At 47.1% G+C, this 19,822-nt stretch overlaps 1 protein-coding gene across 1 annotated transcript in view; it reads left to right on the forward strand.

Moving 5' to 3' along the window:
- LOC124553556 overlaps positions 1 to 19,822 on the forward strand; it is a 439,905-nt gene that overhangs the window by 139,490 nt on the left and 280,593 nt on the right. Inside the window, exons 15-16 of the mRNA XM_047127403.1 lie at positions 17,344 to 17,622; positions 18,468 to 18,637. Of these exons, the coding sequence (XP_046983359.1) occupies positions 17,344 to 17,622; positions 18,468 to 18,637 (449 nt within the window). The remainder of the gene's footprint in view (positions 1 to 17,343; positions 17,623 to 18,467; positions 18,638 to 19,822) is intronic.

The raw sequence follows: 19,822 nt of genomic DNA on the forward strand, positions 1-19,822 counted from the left end.
CAGATTCGTTTGCCACGAAGACCTAGGCTGTAGGGAAGGGACCGTTTGATGTGGAATGGGTGGCAGCTGTCGTAATGGAGGTACTGTTGCTTGTTGGTGGGTTTGATGTGGACGGACGTGTGAAGCTGGCCATTGGACAGGTGGAGGTCAACGTCAAGGAAAGTGGCATGGGATTTGGAGTAGGACCAGGTGAATCTGATGGAACCAAAGGAGTTGATGTTGGAGAAGAAATTCTGGAGTTCTTCTTCACTGTGAGTCCAGATCATGAAGATGTCATCAATAAATCTGTACCAAACTTTGGGTTGGCAGGCCTGGGTAACCAAGAAGGCTTCCTCTAAGCGACCCATGAATAGGTTGGCGTACGAAGGGGCCATCCTGGTACCCATGGCTGTTCCCTTTAATTGTTGGTATGTCTGGCCTTCAAAAGTGAAGAAGTTGTGGGTCAGGATGAAGCTGGCTAAGGTAATGAGGAAAGAGGTTTTAGGTAGGGTGGCAGGTGATCGGCGTGAAAGGAAGTGCTCCGTCGCAGCGAGGCCCTGGAAGTGCGGGATATTTGTGTATAAGGAAGTGGCATCAATGGTTACAAGGATGGTTTCTGGGGGTAACAGATTGGGTAAGGATTCCAGGCGTTCGAGAAAGTGGTTGGTGTCTTTGATGAAGGATGGGAGACTGCATGTAATGGGTTGAAGGTGTTGATCTACGTAGGCAGAGATACGTTCTGTGGGGGCTTGGTAACCAGCTACAATGTGGCGGCCGGGATGATTGGGTTTGTGAATTTTAGGAAGAAGGTAGAAGGTAGGGGTGCGGGGTGTCGGTGGGGTCAGGAGGTTGATGGAGTCAGGTGAAAGGTTTTGTAGGGGGCCTAAGGTTCTGAGGATTCCTTGAAACTCCGCCTGGACATCAGGAATGGGATTACCTTGGCAAACTTTGCAGGTGGTGTTGTCTGAAAACTGACGCAGTCCCTCAGCCACATACTCCCGACGATCAAGTACCACGGTCGTGAAACCCTTGTCCGCTGGAAGAATGACGATGGACCGGTCAGCCTTCAGATCCCGGAAAGCCTGAGCTTCAGCAGTGGTGATGTTGGGAGTAGGATCAAGGTTTTTTAAGAAGGATTGAGAGGCAAGTTTGGAAGTCAGAAATTCCTGGAAGGTTTGGAGAGGGTGATTTTGAGGAAGAGGAGGTGGGTTCCGCTGTGATGGAGGACGGAACTGTTCCAGGCAGGGTTCAATTTGGATAGTGTCTTGGGGAGTTGGATCATTAGGGGTAGGATTAGGATCATTTTTCTTCGTGGCAAAGTAATACTTCCAGCAGAGAGTACGAGTGTAGGACAGTAAATCTTTGACGAGAGCTGTTTGGTTGAATCTGGGAGTGGGGCTGAAGGTAAGGCCTTTGGATAGGACATGGGTTTCGGATTGGGAGAGAGGTTTGGAGGAAAGGGTACCACAACACCCTAATTCAGTAGTTAACCTTGTGGAAGTATCACTTTGCCACGAAGAAAAATGATCCTATTCCTACCCCTAATGATCCAACTCCCCAAGACACTATCCAAATTGAACCCTGCCTGGAACAGTTCCGTCCTCCATCACAGCGGAACCCACCTCCTCTTCCTCAAAATCACCCTCTCCAAACCTTCCAGGAATTTCTGACTTCCAAACTTGCCTCTCAATCCTTCTTAAAAAACCTTAATCCTACTCCCAACATCACCACTGCTGAAGCTCAGGCTATCCGGGATCTGAAGGCTGACCGGTCCATCGTCATTCTTCCGGCGGACAAGGGTTCCACGACCGTGGTACTTGATCGTCGGGAGTATGTGGCTGAGGGACTGCGTCAGCTTTCAGACAACACCACCTACAAAGTTTGCCAAGGTAATCCCATTCCTGATGTCCAGGCGGAGTTTCAAGGAATCCTCAGAACCTTAGGCCCCCTACAAAACCTTTCACCTGACTGCATCAACCTCCTGACCCCACCGACACCCCGCACCCCTACCTTCTATCTTCTTCCTAAAATTCACAAACCCAATCATCCCGGCCGCCCCATTGTAGCTGGTTACCAAGCCCCCACAGAACGTATCTCTGCCTACGTAGATCAACACCTTCAACCCATTACATGCAGTCTCCCATCCTTCATCAAAGACACCAACCACTTTCTCGAATGCCTGGAATCCTTACCCAATCCGTTACCCCCAGAAACCATCCTTGTAACCATTGATGCCACGTCCTTATACACAAATATCCCGCACTTCCAGGGCCTCGCTGCGATGGAGCACTTCCTTTCACGCCGATCACCTGCCACCCTACCTAAAACCTCTTTCCTCATTACCTTAGCCAGCTTCATCCTGACCCACAACTTCTTCACTTTTGAAGGCCAGACATACCAACAATTAAAGGGAACAGCCATGGGTACCAGGATGGCCCCTTCGTACGCCAACCTATTCATGGGTCGCTTAGAGGAAGCCTTCTTGGTTACCCAGGCCTGCCAACCCAAAGTTTGGTACAGATTTATTGATGACATCTTCATGATCTGGACTCACAGTGAAGAAGAACTCCAGAATTTCCTCTCCAGCCTCAACTCCTTTGGTTCCATCAGATTCACCTGGTCCTACTCCAAATCCCACGCCACTTTCCTTGATGTTGACCTCCACTTGTCCAATGGCCAGCTTCACACGTCCGTCCACATCAAACCCACCAACAAGCAACAGTACCTCCATTACGACAGCTGCCACCCATTCCACATCAAACGGTCCCTTCCCTACAGCCTAGGTCTTCGTGGCAAACGAATCTGCTCCAGTCCGGAATCCCTGAAGCATTACACCAACAACCTGACAACAGCTTTCGCATCCCGCAACTACCCTCCCGACCTGGTACAGAAGCAAATAACCAGAGCCACTTCCTCATCCTCTCAAACCCAGAACCTCCCACAGAAGAACCACAAAAGTGCCCCACTTGTGACAGGATACTTTCCGGGACTGGATCAGATTCTGAATGTGGCTCTCCAGCAGGGATACGACTTCCTCAAATCCTGCCCTGAAATGAGATCCATCCTCCATGAAATCCTCCCCACTCCACCAAGAGTGTCTTTCCACCGTCCACCTAACCTCCGTAACCTCTTAGTTCATCCCTATGAAATCCCCAAACCACCTTCCCTACCCTCTGGCTCCTACCCTTGTAACCGCCCCCGGTGTAAAACCTGTCCCATGCACCCTCCCACCACCACCTACTCCAGTCCTGTAACCCGGAAGGTGTACACGATCAAAGGCAGAGCCACGTGTGAAAGCACCCACGTGATCTACCATCTGACCTGCCTGCACTGTGACGCATTCTATGTGGGAATGACCAGCAACAAACTGTCCATTCGCATGAATGGACACAGGCAGACAGTGTTTGTTGGTAATGAGGATCACCCTGTGGCTAAACATGCCTTGGTGCACGGCCAGCACATCTTGGCACAGTGTTACACCGTCCGGGTTATCTGGATACTTCCCACTAACACCAACCTATCCGAACTCCGGAGATGGGAACTTGCTCTTCAATATATTCTCTCTTCCCGTTATCCACCAGGTCTCAATCTCCGCTAATTTCAAGTTGCCGCCACTCATACCTCACCTGTCATTCAACAACATCTTTGCCTCTGCACTTCTGCCTCGACTTGACATCTCTGCCCAAACTCTTTGTCTTTAAATATGTCGGCTTGTGTCAGTATATGTGTGGATGGATATGTGTGTGTGTGTGTGTGTGTGTGTGTGTGTGTGTGTGTGCGCGCGCGAGTGTATACCCGTCCTTTTTTCCCCCTAAGGTAAGTCTTTCCGCTCCCGGGATTGGAATGACTCCTTACCCTCTCCCTTAAAACCCACATCCTTTCGTCTTTCCCTCTCCTTCCCTGTTTCCTGATGAAGCAACCTTCGGTTGCGAAAGCTTGAAATTTGTGTGTTTTTTTAATTGTGTCTATGTACCAACGCTTTCTCGTTTGGTAAGTTGCAGCATCTTTGTTTTATAGAGACTAGTTCAGACATAATCTTACATAGAAAGAAAAATCATCTTATGGCTAAACATCTTTTGTACAATTTGATTGCAGAACAGAATTAAGCTACTAAGCTTCTCCTACATACTCAGATACAGTAAAACTCCCATTTTACACTTTTCAGCAGACTGACCCAAAAAAGTGTAAAATGCAGGAAAGCATAGGAAACACAGCAAGTAAAAATATATAAATTACTCTTACTGTCATTCTCTTTACATTGTTATAAAAACAAATTTAAAATAATTTAATGTTTCCGTGTTTAAAAAATCTGAAGTAAGTCATTGTTTTTGTTTCTTTCTAACAAGAATTAGCTCTGATTCTATCTCCACAGTATACAAAGCCCCAAACATGTTATCGTCACCTGATGTGCTACCAATGTACTGCCTCAAAATGTTCAAAGATTCCATAGCTTCTCTACTGCTTGTTCTAGCTCATCATCATCATCATCATCATCATCATCAATCACCTCTCTCTTCCCTTCTTCAGAATGTTAGGTAATGATGCTGTCTACTGTTGACACCTCTGAAGTGATGACTGAAGCATCAACACCAACAACGTGGATGAAATACGTATCACAGAAAAATCTGTAGGTTCAGACAAGTCTTCTGTCATTTGTTCCTGTGTGTTTTCTGTGAATTTAAATCGTGCTTTCATGAAACAGTTAAAAATAATTAAAGGAAAAAAATGGCTCAAATGGCTCTGAGCACTATGGGACTTAACATCTGTGGTCATCAGTCCCCTAGAACTTAGAACTACGTAAACCTAACTAACCTAAGGACATCACACACATCCATGCCCGAGGCAGGATTCGAACCTGTGACCGTAGCAGTTGCGCGGTTCCAGACTGAGCGCCTAGAACCGCTAGACCACCGCGGTCGGCTAATTAAAGGAGTCACATCCATCCATGCTTTGGTGACATAGTGCTTAGCATCCAAAAGTTATATGGCCGCAGATTTTGGGCTCGTGCCATTATCGTAAATAAATACAGCCTTCTGCACAAGAATTTTTCTATATTTCCATTTAAATGAAACGATAATTGCCGGATCTAACGTTTGAAGCTCACTCGTACAACCAGGAGGCAGGAACACAAACTTAATGTTTCCGAGCTGCAGAAAGTCTGGACATGCTGCACTCCTGTTTGAGTAGCAGCATTATTTTCCTGTTGTTTGCCACGGTTTTAGCATCCAGTGCGTGCATGGTGGACGTGAAGATGAGACTAGTCATCCATGCGTGGCTATTGGAATCATAATTAGTGGGCAAGCTTCTCACATTTTTGAAACACCTTGGCTTTTTAAATCTACCCATTACCAAAGGAGGTAATTTTTCAGATCTATCAGCACTGACCATAAGTAAAACGGTTATCTTCTGCATACTCATTTTTCTACCATGGCATATCTCACTATTAAAATATAAGTTCTTACTTGGAAATGCATTACAAAAAAGACAGTTTCATTAATATTAAATATATTTATTGATCATAATCTTTCAAAATATTTTGCAGTTCTTTTTTTTTTTCATTGGTGCACAGTTCCACTACCAACACTTACACTTTCACCACACAGTTGGTCGTAAACAATGTTATCACAAATTTTAAATTAATTGATCCAACCATTTGATACTGTGTAGTTGGTGACCTCCATTTTTGCAGCAAGCTAAAGTGCCTTTTCTCTCAGTATATTGCAATCAAACGGCTTTCCCGACACACTCATGCTATCAAACCACTCTGCAATGTGTTTACCCAAATGATCATGTGCTGATGACTGTATGTAATTACGCTTTTTTGCCATGGAACCTGACTGTCTCACATGTTGCACCGATTTCTCCCACTTGTGTTCGGCATGGAAGCGGAAAGTTCTATGTCCTCTGCTAATTAAACATGCGAAGCTATATGTTGTGGAATAGTCATTTTTTCTTCGACAGAAATACATTTCCCATCTTCTCTAATCATTTGACTGATTTAAGTTATTAAAGAATATGCCTTTTTCACTTGTTTTTGTTTGCCTATTATTAACAGAACGGTACTGTTTTTTTGGGATCATTGTTAGAATTACATCTCTCTTGTTGTGTTCAAAGAAGCAGTCAATACATGGAAAAGGTAGAATAGAAAAATTTTACCGCCTACTCATAATGAAGTTCAATCTAAGGGTGCATCTTGTATCAGAATTCTTAATTAAATATACTGTAATCATTTTTAATTTTAAGAACAAGAATGCTTCTTTCGTACTTCTGTTTGGTGTTGGCGCTGTTCGGGACATCTCCTGTTGACTGTATTCTGTTGACAGTTGTGGCAACTTAAACAGTCTGAGGTTGAATGGCTGTAGTAGCGGCCTTCATTCTGCTCATTGTGTTGTGTAACAGTAGCTTTAGTTTAATTTCATAGTTATTTTGTACAAATAAACACTGCTTTTGAAGACGGCCATCTCTATAAAGGGCTTTCATGAACCTTCGCTACTTCTGCATAAAATGCCCTAATCCATACTAGGCACGCAGTCTTAGGTTGGTAAAACCTGTTGTTAAACTAAACCTTCCTCCTCAAAATGCTCTGTGTCATGACGACAATCTCGACCCTGTTTCCCAACCTGCAGAGATGCGGAGTCGTGATAGGCACAACTGAAAGATTCACACAATTATAGCTTTCGGCCATTAAGGTGTTTGTCAGCAGTAGACACAAATGCGCGCGTGCGTGCACACACACACACACACACACACACACACACACACACACACACAACTTGTGCACATGTCTGCAGTCTCAGAGAGCTGAAATCATACTGCAGTGTGGTTTCAGCTCTCTGAGATGGCAGACGTGTGTGTGTGTGTGTGTGCGCGCGCGCGCGCATGCGTTCGTGTGTGTGTGTGTGTGTGTGTGCGCGCGCACATGTGTGTCTACTGCTGACAAACACCTTAATCGCCAAAAGCTATGATTGTGTGAATCTTTCTGTTGTGCCTATTGCGACTTAGCATCTCCGCTATGTGGTGAGTAGCAACTTTCCTTCTTTGGTATTGAAGGGGACATTAACAAGTAAAGGGAAAAATTCAGAATTTGAAGGGGGGGGGGGGGAGGAGAAGAAGAAGAAGAAGAAATTGCATCAGTTTTCAATGGAAACTGAGGAAGCGTGGAAGAATCTTCATCCAAGAACAGGAGCAGCAGAAAGAGTGTGATGAAATACTGCTGGGAAGATCAGCTGAAGAACCCATTTAAAAGAACAATTTCTCTGGGTAATTGTTTTGTGAGTTCCAAAATGCCTAGAGTTGACACCTGAATGACAAGAAACAAAGCATGGCTGAGGACTTAATGATTCCAAAACAAATACATTATCAGAATAAAGCAGATCATCATAAATCTTCAAAATTTACTTATTCATTCATTCTTCACAATTACAGCCTGTTATCTGGAAATCTAAGAAAAGCCATACAACTCAGATGTTTTATGTGATAAAATGTATGTGTACTAATTATTATACCTGATACTTACTGACATTACAAAAATAGAAAAATAGTGATACTATGAAAAGACTGCAAAAGATATAGCACTATAATCGGGAAACAAAAAAGGTAAATAAAACCTTCTTTTTACTGCTATGAAACCCTTGACGGGAGCCGGAATGATGAAAATGACAAAACTAACGTTTTTTGGTTTTTTTCATTATAAAATTGTTTGGAGTTTTCTGAATAAAACAAATAAAGTTTCACCCTTCTGAGTGAATTCTAAGTGTGTTTTTTTATCGCTGCAAAGTTGACACGCCGCGTAAACAGTTGTAGCGACTCGGTGTGTCACTTCTGACGGTGCCACTCGCTGGCTGCAGGCAGGGTGTCTTTGTGGGATTAGACAGTGTTTTGTTTTACAATGTTGTATGGCTTTATGTCTGTGACAAGTGACTGTTCATATCGGTAAACATAAACGCTATACCGTGTGTGTTGACCTGTGGAGTTTGCTTTGTGGTGTTTAGCTGTTCAAGTTTGAGTATTTGGCGAAGTTAGCTCGTACCTGTTGTACGTATTTGGTTTGTGGATATCGGTATGCCCCATTTCAGTAATCGAGTGTTTATGAAAAGGCACAACGAGTGGAAGAAAAAATCTTTCGTTGTTTCGAAGGGAGGCGCTGCTCAGGCCGCTTCGCCAACTACTCCAAATGAATGTGATAGAACTTCTTCCAGCAAGAAACATTCTGACGGCAAAGAAAAATTTGAAGACTATGAAAGTGACAGTCATGATGTGAATGAAATAATTAACATTTCCTTGCTCTCTAATATTTTGAAATATAATGTATTATGCCAAGTTTGCGAAGAGGACTGGAATTGAAAATTACTTCACACATTGGTTTGGCATGTAAAATGTTATTGAAGTGTAACAGATGTGCTGCAGAAGTTTTGTTTTCTAATTCTAACAGTATTCCTCGTAGTGGTAATACTGGAAAGAAGGCATACGATATAAATGTCAGGCTAGTGTATGGCTTGCGTTTCATTGGCGGGGCAGTGCTGCAGGGACAATTTTACATAGAATTATGAACTTGCTAATACCACCAACCAAGTTTGGATTTTATAATGAATAGGTGGGATCTTCTGCTGAAGATATTGCTCAAGCAACAATGAAGAAAGCAGTTGAAGAAGTTGTGACAGATAATGGAAATTGTAGAGATTTAACTGTTGCTTTAGATGGATTATGGCAACATAGAAGTCATAAATCTCTAAATGGAGTTGACAGCTACTAGTGGAGACAATTGCAAAGTAATTGACGTTGCTATTCTCTCAAAACATTGTAGATGTCAGGGCAATACCAAGGACGAATGTAGTGAAATTTGTAAAGCAAATTTTCATGGCACAGTGGAGCGATGGAAGTAGAGGGAGTGAAAGCAATTTTTTCCAAATCACAGGAGTGGTATAATGTACGATACACTATCTAGGAGATTGTGATTCTAAGGGATATAAAGCTGTAGAGGAACTCAAATCTTATGGCAATGAAATTCACATTAAAAAACGGGAGTGCATTGTACATGTGCAGAAGTGCATGGGGCTCGCTTGTGCAAACCAAAGCAGACATTAGGATCCCAAAAGCTTAGTGATGGTAGGACCCTTGAAGGAAGAGGAAGATTGACAAATGAAGCAATTGATAGATTGCAGAGGTATTATGGGCGTGCAATTAGGCAAAATACAAGAAGCATTGAGCATATGAGGAGAGCAGTATGGACATTATTTTTTCATACTGCATCAACAAATGAGCCCTACAACATGCACTGTGCCCCACAGGTGATGACTCATGGTGTAAGTACCAATCAGGAAAGGAATATGCCCATAAAAACAATTTGCCAAATGCTGTAATTGATGTAATGAAGCCCATATTTAGAGATTTATCACAGCCAAGTTTATTGGAATAGTGTTTACACGGGAAAACACAAAATGCAAATGAAAGTGTAAATAATTTAATTTGGATTAGGATTCCCAAAAGAGTGTTTGTACAGATAAAAACATTACATTTTGGAGTGTATCATGCAGTGGCAACATACAATGAAGGAAACATTATCAAATGTGAAGTGCTCAAACATTTAGGTTTCCAACCAGGACACAACACTATTTCCACAATGCACCTAATTGATGAAGAAAGACTATGAGGTGCAGGAAGAAGAGACAAAAGCCTACAACATGCAGAAAAAGGGAAGAAAAGACCAGTGAAAAGGAAACTAACACTGGAAAAAGAAGAGGATGCTGATAATCTGTCATATGGGGCAGGAATTTATTAAAAAACTTCGGAAGCCATTTCCCGTAACTTGGAAATTTCCATCTTTGAGGAACATTTTCTCAAAAACTGCTAACAGTATATCAATGAAGTTTATACACAATATTGTTTACTTGTTTTCCTTCGTTTTTATAACAAATTGTAAGTAAAAAAAATATTGTGTAATTCAAGAGTTATAGATGAAACAGTGCAAAATTTTAGAGAGAAAAAGTAGCATCTGTTTAAAAAAAATTGTAAAACAAAAACCAATAAATATTTCTTAACATGGCAGTATAACTTTGTAGAGAAAGATTCACTGAATATGTAGTCGAAATTTCAGAGCAATATGTTTAATGGTTTTAGAAAAAAATGTTCCTTCTATTTACTAAAATTAACATTGGAAGATGGGTCGTTCTGCCTCCCCTTAGCTAACTACCCAACTATACTGACCGAGACAAGATGGTGATACACCGAGAAGTGGAGATGCAGATAACACGAAACTTCCCGGATTGAGAGGAAATGTGAAGTTATTTTGGTGATTACAAAAATGAGTCAACTCTACAGGAAATCTGGCAGCATGAGTCCACTTATCAGAATGACGATGCACACCATCGGCCTGGATGATTGCGCTGATCTTTTTTGGAATGGGTGTGATAGAGCACTCTCCTGAGAGAAGCTGGCCCACAGTTGTTGTAACTGAGCTCTGATATGCTGGGTACTGGCAGCTGATGTCCAACCTGGACCCACGTGTGTTGTATTGTGGACAGACCATTGTATGTTGCTGGCTGTGGGAGGATCTCAACATCACACAGACAGTTTGTACGGATGTGACTTGTGTGGACAAATACTGTCTTGTTGAAAATTTGCACCACTGTAATGTTTCACGTGCGGTAACACGTGAGAATGTAGAATGTCTGTGGCATTCTGTTGTGTCATCAAAATTCTCTCAATTTTTGCCAGTTGTGACCTGAAAGTAATACTTCTGTGCCTCTCTAAAACAATGGATTGCCACCGTACTTGCCGCCGGTGGTCATTTGTGGTAGTTCGGAACTGCGATCTGTCACCGAATGCTAGGTGCCGACGACGTACGGGAAGGTATTTGCCTAATCTTTCTGGATATTGTGGCTGCACTACTTTCAGATTTACCAGATCTACTGGTTCGTCAGAACTGATTCAGGTGCCGGAGTCTGCATTGCCCGGCGACCGGTACCCTCTGCATCTCTGTGGAGTGCACGGTCCCACGCCGTGTGTTCCGGAGTGCCCACACTGTCGCAGGCATTTGACTGTCATTTGTCAGCCTTCTGATTCCCCCCTGCGGGTCCGGGGTAAGAATAGGCCCGAGGTACTCCTGCCTGTCGTAAGAGGCGACTAAAAGGAGTTTCAACCGTTTCGGCCTTCCATGTAATGGTCCCCCTTGGGGTTTGACCTCCATTTTTCAAAATTCTACATAAGTACGAGCCTTTTGGGGAAGGACACCTTACATGGTGTACCACTGGTCCTAAGTGCACTAAGACCTTGGCACTCAGCATTGCACCGGCGTTGTCACCATACCCATTATTCCTCAAATTGGGCCTAAACGCCTGATGGGTTGTCAAAGGTACGCCCATAGTGCATCTCCATCTGCACCAGCGATCATGATGGACTTTCCATGGCACCAGAAATCCAGCACGGTAGCCAGCCCGTTGTGGTGGGGTCGTCATGTACCCTCTAGGTTGTAGCCCCCTGACAACGCAGGGATCGTACTGCCGATACCTGAGCTGCACCCTCCCCACGTCGGCCAAGGAGTAGATGCCCGTCTCCTTGGGGCATCAGGACTCCCGGCAATGGTCATCCTGCCAGGTGGCCCTTGCTGCGGCTGGGTGGCGACCGTGGGGAGAGCCCCTGGTCGGAGTGGGTGGTATCGGGGCGGACGTTTCGCACATGAAACGTCAACACGTATCAGGTCGCTCTGCGGCCGAGTCTTTCAAAAGAAAAGGTACCGTTTCTAGTTCCGGTTCTCCTGCCCTTTCCCCCTTGGCCACTCCCTGGGAGGAGGGACAGGCCCGCCGGCTTGGGGCGAAGTACTTCCCCCGCTATTTGGTCTGTTCTCAAACAGATGGGGGGACGTTCGCCACCTCCAAGCCCATGTTCTTTGTTCAGCACATTGAGGACGTCTTCGGGGAAATCGAGGCTCTCAGCAAGATGCGATCAGGGTCCGTTCTTATCAAGACCACCTCTGCCACACAGTCGGCGGCACTCCAGGCGTGCGACTGCCTAGGGGACATCCCAGTATCCATTGTCCCACATCTGGCACTAAATAGGACGCAGGGGGTTATTTTTCATCGTGACCTCCTGCTACAATCTGATGAGGAGCTCAGGGCCAACCTGGAGCGCTGCGGCGTGCATTTCGTCCGGCGAGTCCAGCGCGGCCCCAAAGACTGTCGCATCGACACCGGGGCCTTTATCCTCGCCTTCGAGGGGGACGTTCTCCCAGAGAAGGTAAAGGTGATGTGCTACCGGTGCGACGTGCGACCTTACGTCCCGCCTCCTATGCGCTGTTTTAGGTGTTTGCGCTTTGGGCACATGTCGTCACGGTGTGAGGCTGAGCCCCTTTGTGGCGACTGTGGACGTCCTCTTCGTGAGGAACATACTTGCACCCCACCACCTCGGTGCCCTAATTGTCCTGGCGTCCACTCGCCTAGATCCCCAGACTGCCCCGCCTATCAGAAGGAGAAAAAGATACAAGAAATCAAAACTTTGGATCGGCTCTCTTATTCTGAGGCCAGGAAGAAGTACGACCGCCTCCATCCCGTGCCATTGACCACCTCGTTTGCCTCAGTTGTGTCCACTCCTTCTGCGGTATCCTCACCCCTATCTTGTCCCCCCTCCGCCTCCTCCGCCCATCAGGGGGCTCTGCCTCCGCCTCCCAAATCCCTCCCTTTCAAATCCTCCTCCCCCGTGGCCCCCACCCCCTCTGCCCCAGGGGCCACGCTTCCTCCTCCTCCTTCCCCCACGCCACCTGAGAAGCGATCCTCTTCTCAGGCGTCCATCGGGGAAACGTTCCGGACCCCAGCTTCCGAGGTCCGGCGTTCCAAAACGGACCCCGCGCGTGAGGACCTTCTTCGTGTCCAGCCCACCATCCCTGTGCCTCCTCGGCCTTCCAAGAAGGCCTCCAAGAAGAAGTCTCTATCCCCCTCTCCACCCCGGCGCGTTTCGTCTGACGCTTCATCCGTGAGTCGCTGCTCCCGGCCGTCCTCAGTTTCGCCGGGACGCTCTGCTGCCAGGCGCTCCGCCGGCCTTTCGTCGGCAAATGATGCGGCCCCTCCTACACAATCAGGGACAGCGGCCGCAGCTGGCGACGAGTCGATGGAACCGGATCTGCCTCACGTTGGTTGTAGCGTTGTTCCCTCGCAAACTGGCCCTCCACGGCCATCGAGGTGACCAGCTCTTCCCCGTCTCGTTCCCCCAACTTTTTGACTAGCAATGGCGTTGTTTCATTGGAACATCAGAGGTATTCGATCTAATCGGGAGGAATTACAACTGCTCCTCCGCCTGCACTGTCCGCTCGTCCTTGGTCTCCAGGAAACCAAGTTGCGCCCGACTGACCGTATTGCCTTTACCCACTATACCTCGGAGCGGTATGACCTCGCCCCTGTGGACGGTATCCCAGCTCATGGTGGGGTCATGTTGCTCGTTCGGGACGATGTTTATTACCATACCATCTCATTGACCACCCCACTCCAAGCAATAGCTGTCCGCATTACTCTTTCTGCTTTTACTTTTTCAGTTTGTACCATCTACACTCCACCGTCATCTGCTGTTAGTCGGGCTGACATGATGCACCTGATCGATCAGCTTCCCCCGCCGTTCTTATTGTTTGGCGACTTCAATGCCCATCATCCCCTTTGGGGCTCTCCTGCGTCCTGTCCAAGAGGCTCACTCTTGGCGGATGTCTTCAACCATCTCAATCTTGTCTGCCTCAATACCGGCGCCCCGACTTTCCTTTCGGACTCTACTCATACCTACTCCCACTTGGACCTCTCGATCTGTTCTGCCACTCTTGCCCGTCGGTTCGAGTGGTATGTCCTTTCTGACACCTATTCGAGCGACCACTTCCCCTGTGTCGTTCGTCTCCTGCACCACACCCCATCCCCACGTCCTTCGAACTGGAACATACTGAAAGCTGACTGGGGACTGTACTCCTCCCTGGCGACCTTTCCGGACCACGATTTTCCCAGTTGTGACAGTCAGGTCGAATACCTCACGGCTGTTATCATCAATGCTGCTGAACGTTCCATTCCTCGTACTACTTCTTCTTCACGTCGCGTTTCCATCCCCTGGTGGAACGAGGCTTGTAGGGACGCTATTCGTGCTCGACGACGTGCTTTACGCACCTTTCGCCGCCATCCTACATTGGCGAACTGTATAGAATACAAACGACTCCGAGCGCAATGCCGTAGAGTCATCAAAGACAGCAAAAAAGCTTGTTGGGCCTCTTTCACCAGCTCCTTTAACAGTTTTACTCCCTCTTCTGTCGCTGGCTGTCTGGCATTAAGGCCCACTCCCCGGTACCTGGCCTGACCTCAGGTAATGAGGTCCTTGTTGATCCTGTGGCTGTCTCCAATGCCTTCGGCCAGTTTTTCGCGGAGGTTTCAAGCTCCGCCCATTACATCCTGCCTTCCTTCCCGGGAAAGAGGCAGAAGAGGCTCGGCGACCTTCCTTCCACTCGCTGAATCTGGAAACTTATAATGCCCCCTTTACTATGCGGGAACTCGAACGTGCGCTTGCACTGTCCCGGTCCTCTGCTCCGGGGCCAGATGCCATTCACGTTCAGATGCTGGCACACCTTTCTCCGGCGGGCAAAAGCTTCATTCTTCGTACCTACAATCGCGTCTGGACCGAAGGTGAAGTCCCCATGCGTTGGCGTGACGCTGTTGTTGTTCCTATACCCAAACCCGGGAAGGATAGACACCTTCCTTCTAGTTACCGCCCCATTTCTCTTACAAGCTGTGTCTGTAAGGTGATGGAGCGCATGGTTAATGCTCGGTTAGTCTGGATTCTTGAATCTCGACGACTACTTACTAATGTCCAATGCGGCTTTCGTCGCCGCCGCTCCGCTGTTGACCACCTTGTGACCCTGTCGACATTCATCATGAACAACTTTTTGCGAAGGCGCCAAACGGTAGCCGTGTTCTTCGACTTGGAGAAGGCTTATGATACCTGTTGGAGAGGAGGTATCCTCCGCACTATGCACAGGTGGGGCCTACGCAGTCGCCTGCCCCTTTTTATTGATTCCTTTTTAACGGATCGAAAGTTTAGGGTACGTGTGGGTTCCGTATTGTCCGACGTCTTCCTCCAGGAGAACGGAGTGCCTCAGGGCTCCGTCTTGAGCGTAGCCCTTTTTGCCATAGCGATCAATCCAATTATGGATTGCATTCCACCTAATGTCTCAGGCTCTCTCTTTGTCGATGACTTCGCGATCTACTGCAGTGCCCAGAGAACATGCCTCCTGGAGCACTGCCTCCAGCGTTGTCTAGACAGCCTCTACTCATGGAGCGTGGCAAATGGCTTCCGGTTCTCTGAAGAGAAGACAGTTTGTATCAACTTTTGGCGATATAAAGCGTTCCTTCCGCCATCCTTACACCTCGGTCCCGTTGTTCTCCCATTCGTGGACACAACTAAGTTTCTAGGGCTCACGTTGGACAGGAAACTGTGTTGGTCTCCACATGTCTCTTATTTGGCGGCCCGTTGTACACGTTCCCTTAATGTCCTAAGAGTTCTTAGCGGTTCATCTTGGGGAGCGGATCGCACTGTCCTGCTTCGCTTGTATCGGTCCATAGTCCGATCGAAGCTGGATTATGGGAGCTTCGTCTACTCGTCCGCTCGGCCGTCACTCTTACGCCGGCTCAACTCCATCCACCATCGGGGGATACGTCTTGCGACCGGAGCCTTCTACACTAGTCCTGTGGAGAGTCTTTATGCTGAAGCTGCCGAGTTACCATTGACCTACCGGCGCGACGTACTGCTGTGTCGGTATGCGTGCCAGCTGTTGTCTATGCCCGACCACCCCTCTTACGAGTCCTTCTTTGCCGATTCTCTCGACCGTCAGTACGGGTTGTATGTGTCTGCCCTGCTGCCCCCCCGGAGTCCGCTTCCGTCGCCTGCTTCGACAATTGGATTTTGCCCTCCCTACCACCTTCAGAGAGGGTGAGAGCCCGATACCACCTTGGCTCCAGGCTCCGGTTCCTATTTATCTCGACCTCAGCTCACTCCCGAAGGAGGGTACTCCGGCTGCAGTGTATTGCTCACGGTTTGTCGAACTTCGTGCTCGACTTGCCGGTCACACCTTTATTTACACCGATGGCTCCAAAACTGACGATGGTGTCGGCTGTGCCTTTGTCGTCGGGACCGCCACCTTTAAATACCGGCTCCTTGACCAATGTTCCAGCTTTACGGCCGAGCTTTTTGCTCTCCATCAGGCCATTCAGTATGCCCGCCGCCACCGCCATTCATCGTATGTACTCTGCACTGACTCACTCAGTGCTCTTCAGAGCCTTGGGGCTCCCTATCCGGTCCATCCCTTGATTCAACGAATACAGCAGTCCCTCCATTCTTTCGCTGATAATGGCGGTTCTGTCAGCTTTCTGTGGGTTCCCGGACATGTAGGAGTGCCTGGGAATGAGGCTGCGGATGCTGCAGCCAAGGCTGCAGTCCTCCTGCCTCGGCCAGCCTCCCATTGTGTCCCGTCATCTGACGTTCGTGGGGATGTATGTAAGAGGCTTGAGTCCTTGTGGTGGGATGCTTGGTCATCCCTCCAAGGAAACAAGCTCCAGGCAGTAAAACCGCTCCCAACTGCTTGGACAACTTCCTCCCGACCATCTCGGCGCGAGGAGGTCCTTCTGACCAGGTTGCGGATTGGGCATTGCCGGTTTAGCCACCGCTACCTGCTCTCCGGTGATCCAGCCCCGCAGTGCCCTTGTGGTCAGGCATTAACAGTGCGCCATGTTTTATTGTCGTGTCCCCGTTTTAATCAATTTCGTGTTATCCTGTCCCTGCCATCTACTTTACCGGATGTTTTAGCTGATGACGCTCGAGCAGCTGCTCGTATTCTGCGTTTTATAACTTTAACTGGCTTGTCCAAAGACATTTAACCTTTTTACTTATTTTATCTGCATCTTTGTCAGGTACTTCTGGTGTCCCCCCATCCCCTTGAGTTTTAACAGATTCCATGTGCTCTAACACCAGTGACTGGGCGCTAATGACCTCAGCAGTTGAGCGCCCTTAAACCCTACCAAAAAAAAAAAGCCTTCTGATTGTATAGAGATACTTAGCGTATGGTCTGATAATCTGCAACTTTGCTCAAATGGATGAGAAAATCTCATTTTTAGTCTCTCTGCGATCTTAGGGAGAACTACTTAAGTTCTACTCGAGTCTCCCATTCATTTTGCCATCTTGTATTAACATTTTCATTTGGCTTCAGTTCTGAGTATCCTTTGTACTTCAATTTGAATGTCTTTCTTTTACAAACGTAGAACTCCACAAATCTTTAACTGCCGAATGCTGTCTTTGTCACACTGAAAACAGCAGTGTCCCATCAACTTCAATAATTCTGTTGGTCTCTGGTGTCAGCAGTGCAGGTCAGGCTGCCCCGAACTCGCCCCGACCCAGTGAGGGACACTGCGAGAATGACACTCCGGTGTCGGACACGACATCTGCGGGCGACGCTGCCGTTCTGACGTCCGACTCTGGTGGCACTGCCGACAGGGGGGAAACCGCCGCGGGCCGTGCTGCCGACGGGATAGGCGAGGACCAGTGCCGTAGTGTGTCTGGCTCGGCCTCTACTGCCAAAAAGAAGCCGCTGTTCTCCTACACGGAGCTCGGTGCTATGGCCATAGCACAGTCACCGCACAGGTTGGTAGCACTGCTGCAAAGCAATAAGTACTTGCACGAAAATACATCCCACTGTAGTTTTGCACTTCCCACGGTAACTTACGCATATGTTAGACATAAGTTTGTGTTTTTTTTCAGTCAGCAGTCTTAAAGTGGTTTGGTGTATCTCTCCCTTTGTGTCACTTGTCAGTTATCATAACTCCTTTATTTGTGAGTCATCAGCCTTCTGACTTGTCTGATGTGTGCACCACGATTTTATCTCCTGTGCCAACTTCTGCATCTCGGAGGAGCGCTTTCGCCCGTCCACCTCAATTACTTGTTGTAAATATTCCAATCTCTGTCTTCACCTACAGTTTTTACCATCTACAGTTCCCTATAGTACCGTGCAAGTTTTTCTACGTCTTAAGACACGTCCTAACACTCCTTTCTTCTTGTTGAAGTTTTCTACACGATTCTCTCCTCTCGGAGTCTGCGAACCTTCTGTTTCCTCATCTAATCAGTCAACCTCCTTTTCAAGATACTTCTATAGCAGTACATCTCCGATGCTTTGATTATCTTCTTTTTCAGATTTCACACAGGCCATAATAACTTACAAGCAATGCTGTTCTGCATCTTCCTTGTTTTTTGTTATAACTGAAACGAGTAAGGCAGTACAATATTGACAAAACTGCTTCTCGTCAGCCTGAAAGCGTGGAAACATATAAAACAGCTATTTATGTCTCCAACTGTACAGAGTCGAGAGGGTTACGGTGACATCCTGAATACTCGTAGTAGGTGCACTGGAAATTTCTCACCACCACTAGCTTCAACTGTGGTTCTTCTTAGAACGATCTTGCCCGAGTATTGTGATTTTGTGTGTCTGACAGGAGGGCGAAGCTGTACGAGATCTTCGCCTACGTCACGAGGCGCTTCCCCTACTTCAGACGCAATCGGAAGATCTGGCAGAAAGCGTTGAGCACCACCCTGTCGCGCAACAAGTGTTTCATCAACGTCCGGCAGGAGGCTGGCAAACTGAAGGGCAGCTACTGGATGTTCGGTGAGTACCGGGGCCGGCGGTAGGGTGGCCGGATGTGGTTAGGTGTTGGGCACTCAGTTACTTCAAGTGTTTAAAACACCACAAGCTTTTGCCTGAGCACTCCTCGGCCACTGTCACTGGCCTGTCGATATGCACTTCCATACTTCAGCTGCTGGCTGTGTCGCCACTTGTACCTCTTTCAGTGCCACATATGGGCTTCCAGTGAGTCCACATTCAATATTTTCACTTCTACTTCGTAGATTGGTTGTTGCTTTGCAGCCTTAGCTTCACAGTTGTGTGTTTGTGACTTGCAGTTATTAGGAACTTTTTGCTCGAATTGACATCCCCGTCTCTGCTGTGCTCTGATCCCTTATATGCACCGATAGAGGAGGAATCTGTTATACCGTGCACACATTTGCATCTACATCTACATACATACTCCGCAATCCACCATACGGTGCGTGGCGGAGGGTACCTCGTACCACAACTAGCATCTTCTCTCTCTGTTCCGCTCCCAAACAGAACGAGGGAAAAATTACTGCCTATATGCCTCTGTACAAGCCCTGATCTCTCTTATCTTATCTCTGTGGTCTTTTCGCGAAATGTAAGTTGGCGGCAGTAAAATTGTACTGCAGTCAGCCTCAAATGCTGGTTCTCTAAATTTCCTCAGTAGCGATTAACGAAAAGAACGCCTCCTTTCCTCCAGAGACTCCCACCCGAGTTCCTGAAGCATTTCCGTAACACTCGCATGATGATCAAACCTACCAGTAACAAATCTAGCAGCTCGCCTCTGAATTGCTTCTATGTCCTCCTTCAATCCGACCTGATAGGGATCCCAAACGCTCGAGCAGTACTCGAGAATAGGTCGTATTAGTGTTTTATAAGCTGTCTCCTGACAGATGAACCACATCTTCCCAAAATTCTACCAATGAACCGAAGACGACTATCCGCCTTCCCCACAACTGCAATTACATGCTTGTCCCACTTCATATCGCTCTGCAATGTTACGCACAAATATTTAATCGACGTGAATGTGCTGAGCACTACACTACTAATGCAGTATTCAAACATTACGGGATTCTTTTTCCTATTGATCTGCATTAATTTACATTTATCTATATTTAGAGTTAGCTGCCATTCTTTACACCAATCACAAATCCTGTCCGAGTCATCTCGTATCCTCCTACAGTCACTCGACGACGACAC

This window comes from Schistocerca americana, chromosome 11 (genome assembly GCF_021461395.2).
Source record: "Schistocerca americana isolate TAMUIC-IGC-003095 chromosome 11, iqSchAmer2.1, whole genome shotgun sequence".
Lineage (NCBI taxonomy): Eukaryota > Metazoa > Arthropoda > Insecta > Orthoptera > Acrididae > Schistocerca > Schistocerca americana.